Here is a 23,969-nt window from a genome sequence, read left to right as displayed (position 1 = left end):
GTAGACATATTGGGAATCACTGACAGTCTCTAAATGGGAAGAATAGGCATAAAGCAGTTTTGGGGAGAGGATGTCTCTGGAGACAGTTCTGTACAGGATGGAACCCAGATGGGAGAGACCGACCTGAAACAGGAAGAAAGAGAGAGAATGTGTGTGTGTGTGTGTATATGGGTATGTGTATATGTATTTGTGTGTATACGTGGTATGTATATGAATGTGTCTGTACATACCTGTATGTGTGAGTGTGTGTATGTGTCTAGAGTGATGGTTCTTACCCTTTTAAGGTTAGACCCTTGGTTTGCCTTTGATGATGGGGACAGGAGGAGGTTCACAGATCTCCTGAAGCCCATTTGCTGGATCCCTAGGGTTTTCAAAAAAAAAAAAAAAAAACACCTCTTGCCATTGAGTCAATTCCGACTCACGGCAAATCCATGCATGTCAGAGTAGAACTGCCCTCTGTAGGGTTTTCAATGCCCATGGAAGCAGTAGCCAAGAAATCAAACAATATATTGCATTAGACAAATCTGCTGCAACAGACCCCTTTAAAGTGTTGAAAAGCAAAGATGTCACTTTGAGGACTAAGGTGCACCTGACCCAAGCCATGGTATTTCAGTCACCTCATATGCATGCGAAAGCCGGACAATGAATAAGGAAGACTGAAGAATTGATGCCTTTGAATTATGGAAGAACGAACAAATCTGTCTTGGAAGAAGTACAGCCAAAATGTTCCTTAGAAGCAAGGATGGCAAGACTTCATCTCACATACTTTGAACATGTTATCGGGAGGGACCAGTCCCTGGAGAAGGACATCATGCTTGGTAAGGCAGAGGATCATCGAAAAAGTGGAAGACCCTCGGTGAGATGAATTGACACAGTAGCTCAACAACGGGCCTCAAACACAGCAAACATTGTGAGGATGGCGCAGGACCAGGCAGAGTTTCATTCTGTTGTACACAGGGTCACTATGAGTTGGAACTGACTCGATGGCACCTAACAACAACAACAATCTTATGGAAGTAGATTGCCAGGACTTTCTTCCCATGTGCCTGTGGGTAGATTTGAACTGCCAAACTTTTGGTGAGTTAGAAAAAAAAATCAAACCCACTGCCATCAAGTCAGTTTCTACTCAGGGTGACCAATGTGTTAAAGAGTAGAACTGAGCTCTGTAGGGTTTTCTTGGCTGTAATCTTTACAGAAGCAGATTGCTAGGCCTCTCTTCTGTGGCACCACTGGGTGGGTTCGAGCTGCCCACCATTCAGTTAGTAGTTGAGCGAAAACCAGTTTGAGCCACCCAGGAACCTTTCTAGGGTTAGAACTTTTAAAGTCCCAGCTCTCCCCCTTAGTTACAGAATCTGTATAAGATATAACTTGGGATACAATGGAATATTACTCAGCCATAAAAAGAAATAAAGTTCAGATACTTGCTATAACATGAATGAAACTTGAAAATACTGAGTGAAATAAGCCAGACACAAAGAGAAAAATATTGTCTGATCCCACTTTTATGAAGTATCTAGAATAGGCAGATGTGTGGAGACAAAAGCTGTGGGGAGTGGGGAGTCATTGCCGAAGGGGTATGGAGTTTCTGTCTAGGGTGATGGAAAACTTTTGGAAAGAGTGGTATAGCTACACAGCATGGTGAATTTAATTAATGTCACTGAATTGTACACTTTAATATGGTTAGAATGGCAAATTTTTTGTTAGCTATATTTTACCACAATAATAAAAAAAAAAAAGATAATAACTGGGTGTTCACCTTGCCCGTCAGACCCAGCAAGTGTGCTGGGGGACTTGGTCCTAGGGCAGCCTGGAGCCTCTCCCCACACCCTTCCCCAAACAGGGCAATTTCTGCAGCCAGGACAGGGAGGCCCCGTGGTAGTTGGGGCTGGGACCACTCAGGCACAGGACCAGCCTCTAGGACCAGCACGAGACCTCAAGGCTGCCAGGCCTCCTTCCCTGGCTCCCAGCATCAGCAGAGAATGTCAGGCCAGGCCCTGGAGGGCTGCTTCCCTGCCAGCACTGAACACCTTCCACATGGCCCTGAAATACCCCTGCTCACTCCTTCCCACAACCCCTATCACTGGGAGCAGCTGAGAAGGGGGCTCCAGGTGTCCTGGCCCCAAACCAGGGAGCTCCAGCTTAGCCACTTCTAGGTTTGCCAAGTGGCTCCTAGAGAACCACAACTTTTCTGGGCCACCCCTCCCATCCTCTTCCTCCAGCTGGAGCCTGTCTCCCCTAGGAGCAGGGCAGCTCCTGCAGACCCTGAGAACATGTCCAGCTATGGCCACCCAAGGAAGGGGCAGCCTTGGAGATTCTCTCCCTTCCTCCTCATTTTCTGTTTTCCTCTCACATTTTCACGGCTAAAACAGCATATGCTCTTGGTGTGAGAAACCTTTCTACCTCTGCCGAAGAAGGGTTGATCGTGACCATTCCCATCATATAGATGGTAATGTTGAGGCTCAGAGAGGAGAGGGGCCTTGCCCTGGTCCCACAGCCAGAAAACAGAGGCACCAGGAGTGAACAGGGTTTTCCAAGTCCAACTGCCAGACCCTTCCCTAAGTGCGGGGTTGCCAGGGAGAGCTCAGCATCTGCTCCCAGGCCCAGGTCCCACCCAGGTGAACTGGAGACCTGAGGTGGGCCCACTGTGGAAGGCCTGGTCCCCACTGCCATCAGTCTATCTCCCCAAAAGAGCCTCTGCTGGGGCTTGGTGGCCCCCTAAAACAAAACAAAACAAAAAACCCAGTTGCTGTGAACTATTCGACTCATGGTGACTGTGCTCCATATGGTTTTCAATAGCTAATTTTTCTAAAGTAGATCACCAGGACTTTCTTCCAAGGCACCTCTGGGTTAATTCAAACCTCCAACCTTTCAGTTAGCAGCTGAGCACGTTAACCATTTGCACCACCCAGGGACTCCTGGTGGCCTCTTGGAAAAAAAAAAACAAAAAACCAAACCCATTGCCTTCGAGTTGATTCTGACTCATAGTGACCTATAGGACAGAATAGAACTGCCCCATAGGGTTTCCAAGGAGCAGCTGGTGGATTCAAACTGCAGACCTTTTGGTTAGCAGCCAAGCTCTTAACCACTGCACCACCAGAGCTCTGGTGGCCCCTTAGTAGCTGTAAAATAGCCTCTCAAATGGGTGCTTTGCCCCTGACTCCAGAGGCCCCTCTTCACTGTCATGAGGACCAAGAGCCCCCACCCTGGAAGGGGGACCCCACTAGCTTATTCTAGATCTGCGCTGTCCAATAGGATAGCCATCACCACATGAGGCTACCGAGCACCTGAAATGTGGCTTGTGCCACATGCTGACATGATAATATTTCAGTTGCTTTGAATTAAATAAAAAAAATTACTAAAATTAATTTAACCTGTTTCTTTTTACTTTTTTAGTGTGGCTACTAGAACATTGAAAATTGCACATGTGGCTCACGTTATATTTCGATTGGACAGCATTGCTCTGGATAGCGATAGCCCCTCACCGCTGTGTTGTGTTCTATATGATCTCATTACAAAATTCTGTGAGATGAGCAGAGTGGGGGTCACCTATCCGCATTTCACAGATAAGGAAGGTGAGACTCAGAGGTCAAATGATTTGGCCAAGGTCATAGACCAGGAAAGGGTGGACGCCAGATGCAAACCCAAGGTTTCCTGACTCCAGATCTGGGACCCACTTTCCAAGACAACCCAGAGAGATGCCCCTCTCTCCGCATCAGCACTTACACACCCTGGACCACATCCCCCCACCCCAGCCCCTGATGAAGCCACTCCCTCCTCCCCATGCTCTGGGAGCCTCCCATAGAAACAGCTCCCTGATAACCCCATTAAGACGAATGCCTTTTGGCCCTCCATTAAAGCCAGAGTCTGACCCCACATTAGACTCTGTGGCCTGTGACTCCCTCATCAAAGCTGGTGCCTTTGCCCTGTTATTAAAGGCATGGCTCCTTTGTACCTGCTGCCACTCATGGAAGTGCCCCAGGACAAAGTAGGCAACAGCCACCGCTCCCTGGGACATACCCACACAGCACCCCAGCCCACTCCCCCGCATCTCCTCCCCTCAGAGATGAGCATATTCAATGAGGCCGGGGGACTGTTTCTTTAATAGCCCCCCCGCCCGCCCATGCGTCCCTGGAACATGATAAAAATACCCAGCATTGATCTTTTTTTCTTCCCCTTCTGCCAGGATAATGTTTACCCAGGTGTCAATCAGGAGAAGAATTTGGCTTCCTAATTTCTCTTCTCCTCCCTGGGGGCCGCACGTCTCCCCGCCTCACATGGACACTGAGCTGGAATCAAGGTTACTAATAATCCCCCAGCACACACAGACACTGAGAGCACATATATTAAAGTCACATATTGATTTATATTTTCCGGTCCCTCTGCCTTTCTGCCCAGCCTCAGCCTTTCTCTCTGCCAAGGAGAAAAAAAGAACTACACAGCTGTATTTATCGCCAAAATGTTTAGTGTAAAGAGCATTGTGTCCGAAGGTAATTCCCACCCTCATCCTCTTTGGGGGGTATTTTTCAAAAATAGTGTGGCATCTCCCGTCCATAGGCATTTATCTTTTGCTGTTTGTTTTTTAAATTTCCCCTGAAGGAAGCAATGAGAGATTTAAGGTAGACTGTGGGAAGGACTTTCTGACTTGACAAATGGTGGGCTGCCATCCACAAGGAGGCTGGAGGGATTGTCTCACTAGCAGAGATACTCCTAGTGCAGGTGGGAGTAGGGGTGGGTAGGAGCCCATGTGGAAGGGAGGGCAGTGTATTTAGTGACCTCTAGAGGCCACCCACCAGTCCAAATAACACCTCAGAATTAGTGGCTCAGGACCTATGGACCCATTTCACAGCTGGGAAAATGAAGAGGCTGAGGAATGAATTTGTTTCTGGTGGCTGGGATCTGGGCTTTTGGATTCCATGTCGGTCTCACCTTCCCACCTGGACTCTGGGTTAATGAGAAAAGGACTTTCCTCCAGGTGCGGGTAACTGCTGTCTTGAGGGAGTTGCGGGCTGGGGAAGGTCACTGGTTGAGGGGGTGGGGAGAGAGAGGGGAGGGCAGTCTGGAGCCTCACCCTTTAACGTGTGATGGGGGAAGGATAGGTTCTCAGAACACTAGCCTTGGGACCCACAGCCTTTCCCACACCTCTCCTCCCACCCAGAACACCTGTCAGCCTGCCTGGCACAGCAGCCATTTAAAAATGCCAAACTATTTGACTCCAGTTCCTTCCAGGCGCTCTTGGAATGGAAGCAACATTGAGCATGGAAAGGAAGGGCACTCACATACAAACTCAGCATCATCTTCTTAACACCTATTGCTGAGTTTCCTTCCCTGTTACATACATCATCGCCTTTATTCCTCATAAATGCTCTGAGAGGTAGATGGAGAGCATCAGCCTCATTTTACATGTGGGAAAACTGAGGCTCCACAAGGTTAAATAACTTGCCCAGGGTCACACGGCTGTTAAAAGGCAAAGCCTCAATTCCCAGCTGTCGAGATTCCTTCTAGGGCTGCCTCCTTGCCCTCTGCCTTAGGCATGAGCTTCTGGTACTCAGCCTGGCATGGCTAGGGGGCCTTGGATGACCTTCTTCAGGTCTCTCAACGTCCTCTTCCGGCCGCAGCCTTGGGGTTACAGCTTGCTTTCTGCTCACCTCCAAGTTCAACTAACTCTCTCCATCCTTGGTACTAGAGAAGCCGCTCCTCTGAGGCTGGCTCAGATCTTTCCCTGATGGAGCCTGACCCGAGTCCTGCTGCCTGCCCAGGCCATGCCGGGGACTCTGGGGGTGCTGTCTGCCCCCAGCTCTGTGGCTTGATTGACCCGCCTCCCATCAGTCTCCCTCAGTTCATTCTGGACCTATTTTACCCCAGCAGGGCTGAGAACTAACGTATGGACTGTCGCTCTGCGCCACCACGTGCAGGGTGCTGCTCCCCCCCACCCCACTTGGTAGACCCTACAACAACCTGCAAGGTGAAGATTGAGCCCCATGTTAAAGATGGGGACGCTGAGGCTCCGGGAGCTTAAGTAACTTCTCTAAGGCTCCCAGCAGGTAGGATGAGTTGCTGGGATTGGACCCAGGTCCCTGTGACCCCAAGCCCGGGCTGTTTCGCCACGCCGGGGCTGTCCCCATCAAACAGGCCTCGTGGGGGCGGGGGCCAGACAGCGCCGGGTGCAGCAGGAATCAACAACGAGGATCCTCCAGGGGAACTTTTCCCATTGAAAATCTGTTCCCCTTGCGGCCACGGGTGATGTATGGCTGGAGCTGATGAGAAACGTGCAGCGGAATGGAGGCGGGCGGGCGGAGGCGGCGCGGCATTGAGATTCTGCCGGGCGCTGGGGGCGGCGCAGGCCTGACACGGGCCGAGTAATTGATCTGGAGGTGCCAATTTGCAGCAACTAAATATTTGGTTTCTGCCTCTGCCCGCTCCGCGCTCTACTCAAAGAAACTTCAATTAAAAGCGAAAAGCGAGGAGTGAGGGGTGGGAGGCACGCCCGGGTCCCCGCGGCCCGATCAATGGCGCGGAGCCTGGGGGCTGCGGAGCGCAACATACTGGGCTAGGGGCCCGCAGTACCAGGGCCGGGCGGCGCCCCCTTCCGGATCGCCGAGCACCGGGCGCCCGACGCGCGACAGGCAGCGCCCGAGGGAGGGACCGCGGGGGCGGCAGCTGGGAGCCGGAGCTCAGTCTCAGCTCGGCCGAGCAGACAGGAGTCCACTCTGTGCCAGGTGGGTGAGGGCCGGCCCCGACACCCCCTCCCCGAACGGACTTCGGGACCAGTGCGCTTGCGCAGGGACCCTCGGAAAGGAGGGGTCCCGGGCTGCTGGCCCCTCCCCCCACTCAAGTGCATTCACCAAAGGAACTTTGCAGGCGGGTCTTGCCATCCAGCAGCGGTCACTCAGCATCTTCCTGAGCTCTGCTGGGTGACAGGTGCGAAGCTGGGCGCTCAGGTCCCATTTCCTTTCCTGTGCCTGCCCGACTGTCCACCCTTGGGTTGGTTCAAGAGCTGAGGGTGAATCCAGCCCAGGTCCCACCCTGGAGACCTGAGGGTCTGCAGGAGAGGGTTTGGACTGGGGGAGGGAGCAGTGAGATCCTGGGGAAGTGGGGAGGGGATCTGGGGAGGAGACTACAGTCCAGGGCAGGGGAAGAGATCACTGGGCCACATTTTCCTCCTTTTGTGGCTCAACACAAACATGGTGACAATAGTCATTCACTGGGCAGAGTTTGTCCCCTGAACAATCCTCTAGTACTTTGAGGGACAGATCTGAGGGGCATGGAAGGGGAGCTAACCACTGGTGCTGGGGGGTGGGCACCTCAGGGTCTGCAAGGTGGGGCAGCCTGGGCTATGGCAGTTCAGGGAGGGACGTCATGAGAGATGGAGAGGGGGGTTAAAGAGGCATCCAGGTAGGCCTAGAAGGTAGAGCTGAGGGTGTGGGAGCGGAGGAGAGTTGAGGTGCTGAGTGGGGAGAGGGGTTTTTAAAGGCCAGAGGTGAAGGAGAAGGTGGAGGGGCTGGAAAGGTAAGTGAGAGGCCCTATCCCCTCCCATAGCACTGTGCCCACCTTCTGAGGTGGAAGGATGGCTAGCAGACTTACCCCTTCACCAAGGCAGGCCGTGCTGGTTCACTCAGCTGCAGGCAGCAGCCCCTTCCTCCCCTCCTCCCCTTTGTACCCCTCATCCCCTGGGACTCCCCTTGGCCCAAGGCTGGGTGTGGAAGCCCTAGTACCGCCTGTATGGGCCCAGCCCTGGGCTCCCAGTGGCTTCCAGGCACTCCGATGGCCTGCTGGGCTCCTCTAGCTGAGGGAGGCCTGGGCGCCATCCCCTCCCCATTCCTTATACAAAAGGCTGTGGGGAGGTTGGTCTTACCCAACCCCCCACCCCGCCCCCTTTGACTCCAAGCTGATGCCTCCCAGGCCCTCCTTACCACCTCAGCCCCCAGGGCTCTTTCTTTGTGGCATCACAGCAGAGCTGGAGCCAAGGCCTGGCTGAGGAAGAACCTGGCCTGACCACCCCGAGTAGTCTCCCCATCCACTCCTGCCCTCACGCCCTCCTGGGGCCCTAGCACTCCTGGCTTTGTCCTGGAGCCCCTTCCAACCTGCAGGCAGACAGGGCGCCACTCCTCACTCTCCCTCCCTCGAGCCCCCACAACCCCCACAACGCCCACAACCCCCACAACACCGCCACTGAGCTGTGGAGCAGAATGATTTCCCGTAATTGGCCAGCAATCCGGCTGACTGACTTGTTCTATCGACATGCTGGTTAGCTGAAAATTGTATTGGAATCTGAACGACTGGGAGGAGAGGGTGCGAGCAGTGAGAGGAGGCTCCTGGGCCACAGCTGGGTGCAGCCTTAGCCCCCCCACCTTCCCCGCGGGTGGCACAGAGGAGCCACCAACCACATCTCCCCTTTTAGGGAAGCAACCCACAGGGCCTCATTACCTCCTTCATTTTGCTCCTTCTCTCCAGCCATCTCTGGGTATCTCCCCTGCCCCCCTTTATGCCCCCACTGCCCAGGGTCGTCACTGCTACCCCATTCCCTCTCCTGCCCTGGGACTGTTTTCTTCTGACCTAAAGTGCTTTTATGAGAACTGGGGATGCTCAGCAGACATGGTTTACCCTCCACTCACCCCATTTCTAGCCATGGAGTGTCCCAACCATTCCCCTGCCTCACCTCCCTCCCCAAGAGGAGAGAGAGACTGAACATCTGAAGAGTTGACAATAATTCCTAGATAAAGAACTAAGGTGTACTTAATGGGGATGGTGCAGGTAATGGGATGAGCACTGTGCTGGGAGTCCAGAAGTTTGGAGATTATACTGGTTTGTAACTTTGGCCACATGACTCAACCTCTGAGCCTGTTTCCTCCTGGGTAAAAAATCCTGACCGGCCTGCTTCGCAGAGCTGGGAGACACGGTGGGTGTGAATGTGCTTTGTAAACCGTAAAGCTCTGCGAGTTACCCTAGGGCCAATCCGAGCCCCCCGGGGTGGTGATGGTTTTAGGGGCCTCTCTGTCCGTCTCTTCCCCAGCCAAGAGGCCCGGGCGTCTTCAGGCCTCGCTGGTGTCTCTTCGCTCCGCGCTGGTCTGGTAAGCCCCAAAGTAGGGGAATGGAGCCCAGGGTCCTGTAAGCGTCGCCCTCGCGGGGAGTGGGAATGGAAACATCCTCCGCCCGCGGTGCCAGCTGAGCGCGCAGGGCGCCCGGGCCCCGCAGCTCCGACTTAAGAGGACGCGAGCGGGCGACACAGCTTCTTAATTAGCGCCCGGGGCAAAGCAGAGCGCCCGCGCCTCTGCCGCCCCCGACCCCGCCCCGCGCGGCTCCGCGCCCCGGGGCTCGCGCTCCTGCCGAGCAGCTCGGCCGGGGATCTGAGGCCGTCCGCGGTCCCCGAGGGGAGGCGGGAAAACGACCGGGAGAAAGTAACTGCTCCGCTGCCACCCGCCACCGAACCCACACCCAACCTGGGTGGGTGCTGCCACCTGCCGTCCGGAGGGGAGGCCGCCCGCTCGGGCGCTGGACGGCAGCTCTGGTGACCTGGCCCCTGGTGTGTTCTGGGCCGCAAGGGCAGATTATCCAATAAGCAAGGCAAGCACGGTGCTTACCTTGCTTACCAGATCATCTGTAGTGAACAATTTCACATTTTTTTCATATCAAAGATTCTGCTTCTAGGTATGGCCGACATCTGTCTCTCCGAACACCACAGCATCTTCCTACAGAATCAAAGCCTTTTCTGAAATTTACAATCCCTGACAGGGGCGGATTACCCAATAGACAACATAAGCATGGGCTTACTTGTGCTTATTTAGTGATCTGTAGTGAAACTGTGCACTACAGAGCAGTAAATAAGCACAAGTAAACCCGTGCTTACCTTGCTGAGTAATCCGTCCCTGGTCCTGGGCTCCCACACATGGCCTAAACATGGAAGTCACATCCAGGGTAGGTAGTGCTTGATTTAAGGCGACCGAAAGGGAGCCCAGGAGGAGGGAGGCCTGAGGAGAGGGAGAGTGGGACCAGGGCAAAGGCAGGACAGAAACTGAGTTCTCGTCACACCTTGCAGCCTGGCCGCCCTCTGATAGCATTGCACTAACCTCAGCAGCCTGGGCTAGGGAAGAAAAAAATTCTTTCAAAGTTTACAGTTTGCAAAGGGTTTTCCATCCTCCGTTTATTAGGCCCTATGATGTAAGCTTTATGAAGCCCAGTTTACAGAAGAAACTGAAGCCAGGTCACACAGCAAGTAGGTGACAGAGCCTGGACCCACTCCCAGGTCTCCTGCTCTGAGGCTTGGGGGCACATGGCAGAATTCTGAAGTCTGGCTCTGTGACCAGAATCAAATCTCTCTGGACTGTTCTCTGTGAATTGGAATAATTGATGTTGTCTTACCTATAGGGTGTCACACGTCCAGCACAGAGCCCAGCATCCACAGGCATTCATTAGTCATTTTCTCAATCACTGGGGTAACAGTGTGGGAGGGGTCTATCCCTTTCCTCTCCTTTGCCTCCCTCCTGCCAGGTCCCACCAAACCAAGGAAGCAGCAGGCTGTTCTCATCCCGCCTGGTTGACCCTGGCCCCCCACCTGGAAGCTCCCCACCTCCTCATCCAGCCATTCTTTGCCCTTTAGGGGTTTGCAGTGAGTTAATGAGCTGGCCTCTGAGGAATGGGCAGCTCTGGGAAAGGGGGCACTGAATACGGCCACTACAGCGTTCACATTTGTCATGCTCATTTCTGGCCTTAATAGGCTGTTGGCCACAGGATCAACACATTAGCAGGCCTGCCGGCTCTGGCCGGGAAAGGCTGATGTCTACACTGGTCTAATTGGGATGGGGAAGGAAGATGGAGCAGTGGGGTGGGTGGGGTTGTGATGCTGCCCCGGCACATTCATCCACCTCCCACATACATACATCTGGACGTGGCTGGAATCCTCCTGGGCTGAGAGAGGTCAGGGGGGCTACTGTGCCTTCTGGAGCCTAGGAAGTGAGGCCCCCAGGCCCAGTGTGGGAAGAGCCAAAAAAAAAAAAAAAAAAAAAAAAAACGAAAACAAACCACTGCCATTTAGTTGGTTGCCGTCGAGTCGATTCCGACTCTTAGCGACCCTATAGGACAGAGTAGAACTGCCCCATAGCGTTTCCAAGGAGGGCTAGTGGATTCGAACTGCTGGCCTTTTGGTTAGCAGTCAAGCCTTAACCGCTGCACCATGAGGGCTCCAGGAAGAGGCCAAGTAACTCCAAATGGTATCAGTCAAATTGGAGAACCTTGTTTGGTCCATGGTCCTCAGTAACGAAGGCAGTGCAGGGTGTTTCAGATTAACACTTTATTAAGCACCAACAGGGAGCCAGGCTTCACACTAGGAACACAGAGATGAATAAGACACAGTCCCTGCCCTCAAAGGGCTTACAGTCTAGGATACCAACCAGCTTTTGGCTTATGACTATACTCTGGATTAAAACAAGGGGGCATGGTATCCTAGAGCACCTAACCCAGCCTGGGGCTTCAAAGTGTTTCAGCAGGGAGTTAGCCAGTTGTAGGAAAAAAAGACAGGCATTCCAGGTGGGGGAGCAGCACGGGCAAAGGCACAGAGGCGAGAACAGCCTAGCGCATGTGGCGTACCAAGGAAAGCATCTAGTGGGAGGCACGGGGTGGCGGAAGGCTGGGAGGTGGTGTGCAGGGTATGGGAGTGCTGGAGAGGTCCCATGGTAGGATGGTGGGGCGTCCTAGAAGTCGGACCCCTGCCCGGCTACAGCATTACCCACGAGAATCCTCTCTGCACTCTGTTTGAAGGTGGCAGCCCTTGGTCCAAAAGGATTCCCCATTGTCCACTACGGAGATGTTGGCCATGATGGGGGCAACTGCTTGGAGCAGGTTCAAGCCCAGGCAACACTTGGCCTCCTAGCTCTACACTGGTGAGGGCCACCAAAACAGTGCTCCCCACCCAGTTCACAAGACACCTGTAACAGATGGTGTCTGAGTGTTGCTGTCATGCAGCATCATGGATACTGATCTGTAGGTGGTGCCAGAGGGGAGAAGCCTTGGGGAAGGTAGGAAGGAATAGCGACTGGCAGCTGTTTCTCCACTTCCAACAGGATGCTCTCCAAAGAAAGGTCCACCCAGAGGAGGGCACAGCCCAGATTCAGATCGTGTGTGAGTATGTGTGTGTGTCTGTGTGAGTGTGTGTGTATGGTGTGAGGGGTTGGGGGAGAAACAGGATGCCTGACCTGTGACTTCCTGCCTTGGAGTACCCAGCTAGGGGGCAGGCAGGAGGTAGCGGGTGAGCAGGTAGAGGAGGCTGGCAATGCCAGCTAGGCCTGTGAGGACGCCAAGCCTCAGCGGCAGGTACTCTAGGGAGTGCTCCAGCTCGGCATGCAGGAGGACAACCTGGCGTTTGGTGATGCTCCACTCGCCTGAGTTGTCCAAAACGTGGCGGGCCATGCGTGCTTTATCCTTCAGGGGCAGCTGAGCTGAGATGCGGGCCTCTGCGTCCTGGCGGTTCAGCTTGTTCCGCTGCATCAGCCGCTTCAGCTGTGTGTCCCGGTCACTAAGTACAGGGTAAGAGGGCTGCTCAGGCACTGCAGGCCCAGCCTCCCTCCCCCAGCAAGGTACAGGGCTGGGACATCCCCATCTGGCCCAGCCTGGAACAGGGTCTGGGGGCTGGACCTTTCTTGGAATCCTGCCCTGCTCTAGGATACTCAGAGTTCCACCCCCAGGGAGAGGGGCTTGGAAGCTCACCATCTATACCCTCCTCACCCCACTCCTTGTGAGGCTGGTGGCTCTGTGGGCCACCTAAGTCCCTCAGTACAAGCAAAGGGTGGGGGGAAGGTTTGCAGCAGCTGTTTTCTGCTATCTGGGGTCTTTCTGCTTTGCCACTAGGCCTACATTTCCCCAGCTATAAGACAGGAGGATTTGATCACCTGAAATCAGCTACATCCTGGATCCCTGGATGGGTGACCTTTACTGAAAGGCCTGTGCCTGCAAGTTAAACATTCCCTGCAGTTCCCCTGGGGCTGGGCCTGCTGCATCAAAAATAGCTTCCACCACAAAGACCCCTCTCCTTCCCCGCCCCACCCCCACCCCCACCTGCACACACATCTAGAGCAAATAGTGTGCTGAGATACTGTGTTTGATGCCACTAATGAATGCAAGGGGCAAGCCCCAAGTTGCTTCAAAGAGGAGCAAGGACTTGGGAACTGAGAATTGGATCCCTCAGTCCTTAGGACAGGATAAGCACTGCATTAAGCTGAACAACACCCAGGTCTTCCAACTCCAAAGGAAATTCAGAGAAGACTTCTTTTACCCACCCTGATATTACCATCTGGGTCCTTCCTCCTCACTCCGGAAGGTCCCTCTCCTGCCTTTGGCTGCACAGGACCACCTGGCTTGGCTGGCTACGGTCAGTCCTCAGGAATGGGCTCCTCTCCACCACTCCTCTGGCTCTATGGGATTCCTAAGCCCCTCAATGGGAACGAGTGGGGGAAGGGTGGCAGCACTGTTTTCTGCCATCTGGGGCCTCTCTGCTTTGCCACTAGACCTGAGTTTCTCCAGTTACAAGGAGGGAGGATTTGATCACTGCAATTTGGTCCCCTCTTAGGGACCCTGGGAAGCAGACTAAGCAAAGCCAGACACGTGGGAGTGGCAGCCCACCCCTCCATGACAATGAACTGCAAGAGGCCACTGATTTCCTTTGGCACAGGGAACGGCATACTGTTGAGGTCATGGCACCAAAAATCCCTGCTTGGCTGAGAACAAGGACTATCTAAACTTAGTCAGGGGAACCACAAATGTGGCTGGGAAAATCTGGGTGAGAGACTGGAGATGGCTTGGGGCCCTGTGGGTGCACATCCTTTTGAGGGTGCAGCCGAGATGCAAAGGCCTCTGGGATGTGAAGGCAGCATCCTCCTTCAACCCTGGGTTGGGGCCCAGAAATAATCCTGTTATGGTTCACTTAAGACTTGCTACTATTTGTGGTAATGGGATTTTTCCCCAAACACCTATTCCACTATTGACAAGTGCCTCATGAAATGTGAATAATCACATTTTGGTATAATCACACTTTGGTAAATGCCCCATATTATTTCAGATGCACCAGGGATTGCTTGCCATTAAAAAGGACCCATGAGGGGAACCTTACTTTTGTAAAATGTAGGTTCCTTTAGCGAAAAGCAAATAATCATTCCCTTGTAGCTCTCTGGAATCTCTCAAGTCATATACCCATGTGTACTCAAAGAGGGGCAGCCCAGAACCCAGGATTCTGGCAAAGCCTCCTCTGGCTGGCAAGTGGGGCTGGAGCAGATCTCTTGGTGAGGAGGCAGAGGCTAAAAAGTCCCGCTCATCTGCCAGAAGCCACAGCTATCCCTGCTCTTAGCAAACAGAGCAACTGAACAGGAAAACGCAGGAAGAGAGGGTGGCAAGGGTGGGCATGAGGTCATCTGTGACTGCAAATGCCCTGCGTGTTCTTAAGTCTTATTATGGGCCTGTTCTGTTTCCCTACCTACACACTAAGAGCCTTCTTCTTTTTTTTTTTTAATCCCCAGGTACAAAGTTCCAATTGCATCAAGATTCTAAGGCAAAGAGGATTCCACGTCTTCAGGGAGCCCATTTGGCCTCAGTTGATAGTCTTCCACAAACAGGGAACAAAGAACCCAGAGAGGCTGCAAGTTTACATGGGGAGACACAGGCCAATGGGGGAGCTGAGAAGGATGCCTGAGACCCCACACCAGGCTCATGGGATTCATACTGGGCTTTAAGGACACCCCATGGTGGGGAGTTGGGAGGTGGGGGTGATCTCGGGGCATTGAGACAGTACTCCAGGCCCCACCTCCTGTGTGCTAGAAGCCTCCCACGCATTAGTCTCTTGAGAACCACCCTGCGCCCAAAATACTTGCAGAGCCAAGTGCCCACCTATGTGTCTGCTGCATTGTGGGTGGCGTCTAGGAAGTTTCTGGGAGGCAAAGACACTCTGCAGCCTCATCTACTCTCTCACCCCGCTGCAACTGTGACTCATGTTCTCCAACAGCTCGATCCTCCTCTGTTTGCCAAACCCGGATTCTGGTTTAGTTCATGTCCTGGGGGATTCTGAGAACAAAGCTCCTTCCTTAGCTGGGCTCTGACACGTCCCTCCATGCAACTTTTTGTTCGGGTACTGCCAATGGGTGAGCCTGGAAAAATTCCTTAACTCCCTCCTTCAGTTTTCTCTTCTGTAACGCAGAAGAATCAACCCCTGCCCTGACCACCTCCTGTTGAAAGGTAAAGTGAGTGAAGCAATAAATGTGCAAGTTGCTTTGGAAAGCTGAGAAGTGTTATAGGAGGGAAAAGGGATCCAGTGAATGTGAATAACAACTACATCTCACGTACTTTGGACATGTTGTCAGGAGGGACCAGTCCCTGGGGAAGGACATCATGCTTGGTAAAATAGAGGGTCAGTGAAAAAGAGGAAGACCCTCAACAAGATGGACTGACAGTGGCTGCAACAATGGGCTCAAGCATAACAATGATTCTGAGGATGGCGCAGGACCAGGCAGTGTTTCGTTCTGTTGTACATGGGGTTGCTATGAGTCAAAACAGACTCAACAGTACCTAACAGGAGGGCCAGGTATCTGGGCTGAACCGCTGCCAACGGCCAGCAGAGGGAGCCCTTCCCAAGCACTTACAGAAGCAGTGGTGGTACTGCATCACCAGTGCAGACAAAAGGGTCCACTTCCCACACCTACCCCCCAGACATACCTGGGTCGGGCAGGGAGGTCAGTTTCTATAGACTCTGGGCACTGCTGCCAAACCCCCTGTGCTTCCTCGCCACGTTCAGGGAAAAAGGTACTCCAAGGGCACTCCTTCCCAGCCTTAGTGCGGCTGGGCCAGGCCACGTACTCACCAGTACACTACCACTGTATGTCTCATGTACTTGAGCAGCTTCTTGGTCTCAAACAGCAGGGGGATATCCAGAATCACATAGCGGTATCCTGGGAACAGGCAAGAAAACCCACAAGTTCAATTCTGCAAGCACATACTGAAGATGACCAAGTGTGGGAACAGAAAGGAAGCCACCAACCCTAGGATGGAGGGCCCTCAGCAGTGGCAGAGACTTTCCAAGGACAGACACAACCTGAACGCTAGCCAGTTCCAATGCCATTCAGAACAGAATGCCACAGAAAATCATTTCTGGCTCGATGCTCAGGGAAGACTTGTAGGAAGGATGGCATTTGTACTGGCCTTGAAAAGGGGGATCCCAGCACGAGGGACAGACGAGCACAGGGAACAATGAGGCGTCTCCTGCTCGGGCTGAAGTGCAGGCCTCCTACACTGTGAGGCAAAAGTGACAAGGTGGTTGGGGTAGGTACAAAGGGGTTAGTTAGTTGGCCTTGATCCTGAACCCAAGGGAGTTGTGATTTCCGAGCAGGGAAATGACACAACCAGAGTTGCAGGAGACTGGGGAGAGTTTTCTGGAGTAATGACCCTTTCTGCCCTACTTCATCTTACCTTTGCTCAAAAAGACCAGAAGGATAAGTTCCTCCTCAAGAAACTAGTTTGAGCCTGACCCCCTGCTGGAGAAGTCTGGTATGGCTCTTTCAACAAACTCACCAGGGCAGCAGCCCCAAAATGAAAGAGGCTGCTTCTCAGTGTCAGAGGCAGACCTCCAACCAGGGACTGTGGGGACTGGGTCTAGAGGTGGCAGGGCTGGTTATAACTGATACTATATGACTCCCACGAGGCAAAAGGTGCTGGCTGAACTTCCCACTAACAAGCCAAGGCCAGTCAAAGGCAGCACCCTGACTACTGTGAGTGGGCATGTTCCCTGGGCTGCTTGCCCAGAAACACCCTCCCAGTTCTCTTTAGGCCAGCAATCCCTGTGTATGTGTGAAAAAGTTGGCAGGGATCCAGGGAGTACTGAGGGTAAAGGACAGGACGGCTTCTACCCAGAGACAAGCTGGCCTGGATGGGGCAGAGACTACACCCTGATGGTAACATGCCTGACTCCACACACTTTCAACCATAGAACCAGACACACACATACCAACTCCACGGGTGTCACAGGGAATGTGGTGCTCAAGGTGTTGCAGGGAACTGGGGAGGCAACCCCAGCTGCTGGGTTTCCTGGCCCCCAGGACCTGCTGCCAAGGAAGCCTAAGAGAACCCCTCAGCTGAATGAGGGGGTCAAGAGCACAGATTCTGATAACATAGGTTGGCTTATATACCCCCACCCGCCCATCATGTGACCTTAAGCTCCTTAAGGAATTCATCTGTGTGAGTAAAATAAAACTATCTACACCTCATGGGATGATAATAAGGATTAAATAAGGGAATGCACGCAAACCACCTTTCACATGCAAACCGCCCGGCACTCCCTCCTCCAGCCTTGCTAAGCGCTCCATAAACGATGGTTATTATGACCACTGTTCCCAGGAGAGAGGCCAGCAGTGCTGGATACCCTCTTATGCCCCCACCTCAGAGCACGAGCCAAGACCAGATCCTCTCTGGGCCTCTTATCTCCCTTTCCTGCCCCACTCCCGTCGCCTCCTTTCCTCTTGCTGGCCTTTCTCCTTGGCCCTCTCGGGAGCTCATGGCCAGCTCTTTGGTTCACCGGCAAAGGGCTATTCAGCTGTCACATCCCTCCTGCTTGATAAGCTCTGCAAACTATCCTGACTCTATTAAGACATCCGTCTGCCTACACAGAGACCTCCCCAACAGCTGGTGATCTTATCTGATGTTTGATTATACCAGCTTTGACAGTTGTATTTGTTTCACTCATCAGGGAAAAACTGGGACTGTGCAAGCCACAGCTGTCGTCCCCGTTTTTCACCTTATGGAGCTGAGAAGAGCTTTCTGGCTTTTATTTAAGTGGTGGTGGCGGGGGAGGCTGGGTGGATGACACAGTGGGAGAGCTCTGGAGTGGGTGACATTATCCTATGGTTAATTTCAGAAGGAGAGAGCCACTGTCAGAGCCCTGCAGATATACTTGTAACTGGCCTGGGACCAAATGCAAAAGGGCAGGAATGAAAAGCAGAAGGCTCCGCTCCTGGGCAAGGGATGGGAGATGTACTGGCACAGACAGGCAGCAGGACAAAGGCAGAAAGACCAGAGACTCTTCTCAGGGGGGAAGAGGGGCTGCAGGAAGGGCTATGGCAAGGTGCTGAGGGGGGAAGCAGGGCTGGTCCAGTAGGAAGGATGTCTGGAGCCAGTTCCAGCCTGCCAGAGCTTGGGGAAGTTGGGGGGCTCAATGTCATGGATGTGTGTCCAGTCACCATCTCCTTCTAGAGGGAGTGAGGGTGAGGGTGGGGAGGGTTCCTCACTCTGTACATGAGAAGTTGGGAGAAAAAGGGGTTTGACCATCACAGTGCAAAGGCCTGAAGAAAATTTAGAAGGCCCCCCTATGCCATCCAGGCAGGAAAGTCTCCATTGTGACCGACAGTGGGGAGAAAGACAGCCAAACCTGCAGCACCAAGGCCAACGTTGGAGGCCATGTATGCCAAAGGCTGGCAGCAGACTCACCCGGCCTCACGCCAGCCTCTTGCCTGATCCTGAGCCCTTCCTCTCTGCTCTCCCAATGTTCCTGGTGAATTGACCCCATCCTGGACAGGAAGTGTCAGCTCACTCCTGCCCAACACTGTCCTGTAGAACAGGGCTTGCACCATAGTATATGGCTTGGGAAAGGCTACACAGCTGCATGAGCAAGGTTCTTGTCAATGACCAAAGGCCCTTGCTTTTCAAACCCTCTCCCCTCCTTCTAGCTAGGCATACCTGCTGGCAGTCCTTGCACATGCCAGGCTGACTCTGACCACTGAGCCCTACCTCTGTATAATTGTCCCCCAATTAGAATTCCTCCACCACCTGCCCTGGCCATCCTGGTCCCTCCCCAACTTCCATTCCATTTACAAACTTACTTTCCCAGGTGGCTCAACCATTCCCCAGTCTGACTCTGACTGTGGTTTATATTTGTGTAGTGACTGACTATCCCTAGCATGGACTTTCAGTCCTCCCAACAGCTTTCCAAAGTCAGCATTCTTATCCTCACTACACAGTTGAGGAAACAGGCTGAGGGGCTGGATCGCCAGGACTTGAACTCAGGTCTAAGGACTCCATCACTCCTCAGCTATTATCACTCTCATCCCCACCAGAAAAATCAACTTACTTCCTAGGGATCAGGAATCAAAAGCCTCATGTGTCTCTTCTCATTAAATTGTCAACTTCCTTAAGAATTGGGGGACATGTACTTCTTTCTTCTGGGGATTGTGCCAATGAAAAGTGTGAATGGACCAGCCTGAAAAACCAGCTCCTCCACCCTGGCCCGGGAAGGAGCGGGCTTTGTCTCTGGCCCCTGGGTCTTACCCCGGAGAAAGTACTTGAAGGTCTCTTTCATCATTTCCTTGCGGATCTCAGGGTGGGTGATGGTGTTGAGCAGCCGCCGCAGGTCAGGCTGGTTAAAGATCAGGTCCCCCAGGACCTTGCGGTTGATATCACCATTCTCTAGCAAGACCTCAGTGCCAAAGGCCTCCACAATACGCCGGTGGGCGGGGTATCCTGGCTGGACCACTGCGGCACAGGGAGGAGGCTGAGTCACTCTCAGGAGCCTCCAGGCCAGCCAGAGGACCCCAAGTGACTTGATGTAAGATGATGGAAGAATTCAAGGGATGCTTCTTGCAGTTGGAAAAAAAAAAACAAAATGAGGGGAGGACTCCAGACTTCCTGGAGCCAAGGAGGCTGGATGAACCCGAAACTACTGCCCTGAGATAATCTTTACACCTTAAACCAAAAATATCCCCTGAAGTCTTCTTGAAACCAAACAATAGTTTAGCATAACTAGTAAAGAATATCCGCCTTGAGCACTGTGCTCTTTTAAGCTCTATCTATATGGGATCAAATTGACAACAGCAACTTGAAAGATTAGATAGTAAACCTACAGGGCAGTGAGTTGATGTTAATGGGGGAGGAACAACTTGGAAAAGGAGGGTGAGAATGGTTGCACAACTCGAAGAATGTAATCAATGTTAGCGAATTGTGTTTATGTAGAAACTGTTGAATTGGTGTATGTTTCGCTGTGTATATTCTCAACAACAACAAAATTAAAAAAAAAAAAAAAACTAGAACAAAAAAGAGGAGAGGGAAAGCAGTTAGGAAGAGAAGGCACAGACTCCTTATGTTGGTGATGGACAAGGTAAAGGAGGAGGACACTCCCAACGAGAGGGAAGAGTGAACAGAACAGAGAGGGGGAGGCAAGAAAGCCTTTGCCTCCTCTGACACCTTGAGGTAAGGAATTAAAAGGGTGAGGCATGGCAGAAAAGAGGGCACACAGGGGAGATGATGTGTACAATCCCCCAGACACCCCCTCCCCAACTCACCATGCCGGGCAATGACGTCCACATCAATCACTGCACAGCCCAGCTGCTGGAACACCTGGATCACTGAGCTCTTGCCCGAGGCAATACCCCCCGTCAGGCCCACCAGGAACATGTTGCCCAGGAAAGAGGGAGGTCAGAACCCTCAGAACCAGGAGCCAGGCAGTCACTGGAGAGTAACCACAGCTCAGCAGCTACTGGAGGAAGGACAAAAGGACCTGCTGGTCAGACAAGAACAGGCCTGATCAGTGTTGCGGCTGGGTGACTGGGGGAGCGGGAGGCAGAGGAAGGGAGGGGAGATACGGCCTGGCCGGGGAAAGTCAAGCCTGAGCTTGGGGAGCACTGGGTCCACCTGGAGACAGAGAACGCCTCCAGGAAAAGCCTCCAGTATTCTTTTAAAAACACTCCTAAAGAAGGCAAACTAACACAGTACAAATTTAGCAATCAAAATGCTGAGCAGACAAGAACCAGGTCAGGTGCTGTTAAGCAAAGAGTGCTTTCTGGAGGAGGCCGTTTGCCTGATCGGCAGAAAGGAGACACCCATCCCTCTGTGGGGAACCCAGTTCAAGTTCAGATGCCCCTGATGAAAAAGAACAATGCAATCACAGCCTCCACTCTTATCTGGGACACTGAGGCTCATGGGAAAGAAAGGGCCTACCGGCAACCACCCCAGTGGGTCGCAGGAGAGATTACAAACAGACCCCTGGGGTCTGGGCCCTCTTGCTCCAAGCCCCCTCTGCCCGCCCCACCCTGAGCACCAACCCCAGGGCCACATGGGTGGCTGGTCTAGACTGAGATGCCTAATCCCTCCGGCTCAACCAACAAGTGGCCTAGGTGGGGCTCAATGGCTTGGGCTTGGCAGCACTAAGCTTGAAGGTTTAGAGAAGCCCGGGTTTTGCCAAGGAGGAATGTGAGGGGAAGGATGACAGGCCAGGAGGGGACTCTGAGCTCCGTGGTGTGATCTGTGGCTCCCCCTGAAGGAGAAGCAGCGGTGCAGCACAGAGGTCAGGAGCACAGGCCATGAAGGAGGCTGGACTCCAATCCCAGCTCCTCCACTTACATCTTGTGATGCTAGGTAAGTCACTTATCTCTCTGAATCTGTTTTCCTATCCATAAAATGGAAATAGCAAAACCTGCCTCATACGGTTGTCGTGAAGACTGAATGGGAAACATACATAATGCCCTTCACATATGACCTGACCGTACACTGTCTGACTCGCTGGCTTTGGACATGTCATCAGGGGGGATCAGCTGGAGGAGGACATCATGGTTGGTGAAGCAGAGGGCCAACAAGGGCAGGGGAGACCCTAAGTGAGAGAGACTGGCATAACAGCCGCAGTGATGAATTTGAATATGCCAGCAATTGTGAGGATGACGCAGGACTGGGCAACACTTGCTCTGTTGGACAGAAGGTTACGGAGTCAGAGTTGACTCAATGGCAGCTGACAACAACAGCACTGCCCGAGAAATAGTAAATGTTCAATAAATAGCAGTGAGGAAGGTGAGGTCGGGTGGAAAGTGTGGGTTAAGAGAGGAAAAAAAGAAAAAAACTTTCACGAAGTCACGTCCCCATTCCTGCACCCTCATACTATCTCACAATAAACCAAAAAACCAAAGCCGATGCTGTCAAGTCGATTCTGAATCATAGTGACCACAGAGGCGGAGGAGAACTGCCCCATAGGGTTTCCAAGGTGTGTGTGGTGGATTCGAGCTCCAGACTTTTCATTAGCAGCCGAACTCTTAATCACTATACCACCAGGGTCTCCAATGGATAAGTATGACTGCTGCTCTCACCAGCTCTGTCCAGCCACTTCCAAAAGTTAGGTTTCATTTTCTGGAGTCAACAGGGCTCCCATGTCCTGGATTTTGATACCCAAGCTAGAAGAAAATTAAATGGAAGGCCAGCTCTTTTCTACCCTTCCTTCGATAGCAAATCACTTCTCCAGGACCTTGAGATCTGTCACAGGACTTTTTTGTTGTTGTTGTTAAACAGCAGATTACTGTCCTAATTACACTTTGCTCGAGCTTATCCTGAAATGAGTTTGTCTCCCCTGAGGACACTCCAAATGACAAGGGGAGGCAGCGCTCGGGATGTGGGCTGAGTGGGTGGGTGGCTTGGGGCGGCAGAGGCACCAACTGAAGTTTAAATCTGCCTAGGACCATTCTCACCCAGGGAAGCCAGGGGTGGAGACAGGAAAATATTCACGAGAGTCACCACCCAAATGAAGGAGACCTGAGTATTGCTGTCCCTAAAGCAATGGGAATTGGCTTCTCTTCTGCTGAATGACCCATGTGAAGGAATGGGGGGTGCCCTGAGAACAGGCCAGGGCCTGGAGGAGGAGCAACAGCCAGCTCTCCACAGGGCCCTGACCCCGTATCACTGAATGCACGCTGCTGTCACCTGGTCACCCAAATTTGCCAGGCTTGGCTGAAGGGGCCTCAAAGACCATCTGGCTGAGGCAACCTCAATCCCCACAGTACACAGATGCCAGGACCCCGCCCAAACCGAAAACCAGTTGTCATGGAGTTGATTCTAACTCATGGTAACCGTATATGTTGCAGAGTAGAATTTCACTTCATAGGGTTTTAAAGGCTGTGACCTTTCAGAAGCAGATTGCCAGGACTTCCTTCCACGATGCCTCTGGGTGGGTCTGAACCACCAACCTTTCAGTTAGTGCCAAAATCCAAACCCACCGCTGTCGAATCGACTCTGACACATGTTGACCCCATGGATACACAGTAGAACTGCTCCACAAGGTTTTTCTGGCTGTAATCTTCATGAAAGCAGATTGCTAGCCCTTTCTTCTGTGGTGCTGCTCATTGAGCTTAAACCACCAACCTTTTGGTTAGTAGTTGTCATGGATTGAATTGTGCCCCCACAAAATGTCTGTCAACGTGGCTAGGTCATGATTCCCAGTATTGTATGATTGTGTGTTGTAAATCCTATCACTATGATGTAATAAGATGGATTAGCAGCAGTTATAGTGATGAGGTCTACAAGATTAGATAGTGTCTTAAGCCAATCTCTTCTGCGATATAAAAGAGAGAAGCAAGCAGAGAGACATGGGAATCTCATACCACCAAGAGAGCAGAGCGTGTCCTTTGGACCTGAGTTTCCTGCGCAGAGAGGCTCCTAGACCAAGGAAAGATTGACGACAAGGACCTTCCTCCGGAACCAACAGAGAAAGCCTTCCCCTGGAGCTGACGCCCTGAATTTGGACGTGTAGCCATGAGATCGTGAGAGAATAAATTTATCTTTGTTAAAGCCATCCACTTGTGGTATTTCTGTTACAGCAGCACAAGATGACTAAGACAGAAGTCAAGCACTCAACTGTTTGTGCTACCCAAGGATTCTTAGATCTCTCCTGCGACCTACTGAATCAGAATCTCTGGAGATGGAGCTGCTCAGGTAGTTCTCATGTACAGCAGGGCTTGGGATCAACTTAACTCTTCATTTACAGCGGTGAAGACTGACGGCCAGAGAGAAGAGACTTGCCCAGGGCCACAGCTATCAGCATACCCCAGATGGAATTCAAGGCTCCCAATTCCCTAGTCTAGACCCCTGCCTTTAATGTACTCCAAACCTGTTACCACTGAGTCAATTCTGACTCATAGCGACCCTACAGGACAGAGTAGAACTACCCCATAGGGTTTCCAAGGAGCGGCTGGTGGATTCGA

The 23,969-nt window shown here is 52.5% G+C and overlaps 1 protein-coding gene across 1 annotated transcript; it reads right to left on the bottom strand.

The window, feature by feature from the left end:
* Nucleotides 1-11,957: 11,957 nt before the first annotated feature.
* Nucleotides 11,958-20,406, bottom strand: DCAKD (dephospho-CoA kinase domain containing). The gene is made up of 4 exons (XM_004374278.2): nt 20,295-20,406; nt 19,285-19,488; nt 15,833-15,920; nt 11,958-12,505 (listed from the first exon to the last, which is right to left on the bottom strand). Exons 1-4 carry the CDS (start codon nt 20,404-20,406, stop codon nt 12,214-12,216), a joined length of 696 nt encoding a protein of 231 aa, XP_004374335.1. The 3' UTR covers nt 11,958-12,213.
* Nucleotides 20,407-23,969: the final 3,563 nt, after the last annotated feature.

This window comes from Trichechus manatus, unplaced genomic scaffold (assembly GCF_000243295.1).
Source record: "Trichechus manatus latirostris isolate Lorelei unplaced genomic scaffold, TriManLat1.0 scaffold00028, whole genome shotgun sequence".
Classification (NCBI taxonomy): Eukaryota; Metazoa; Chordata; class Mammalia; order Sirenia; family Trichechidae; genus Trichechus; species Trichechus manatus.
The sequence above is the reverse complement of the archived record's forward strand: the minus strand, read 5'-3'. Positions and strand labels throughout refer to the sequence as shown.

Excerpts from the sequence above, each read along its gene's own strand:
- DCAKD (XM_004374278.2), bottom strand. The coding sequence starts at position 20,406 with ATGTTCCTGGTGGGCCTGACGGGGGGTATTGCCTCGGGCAAGAGCTCA. Across the intron at positions 15,921-19,284 it reads CTTCAAGTACTTTCTCCGGG|GATACCGCTATGTGATTCTG; the intron begins GTAAGACCCAGG and ends GCCTGTTCCCAG. Across the intron at positions 12,506-15,832 it reads CATACAGTGGTAGTGTACTG|TGACCGGGACACACAGCTGA; the intron begins GTGAGTACGTGG and ends CCCTGTACTTAG.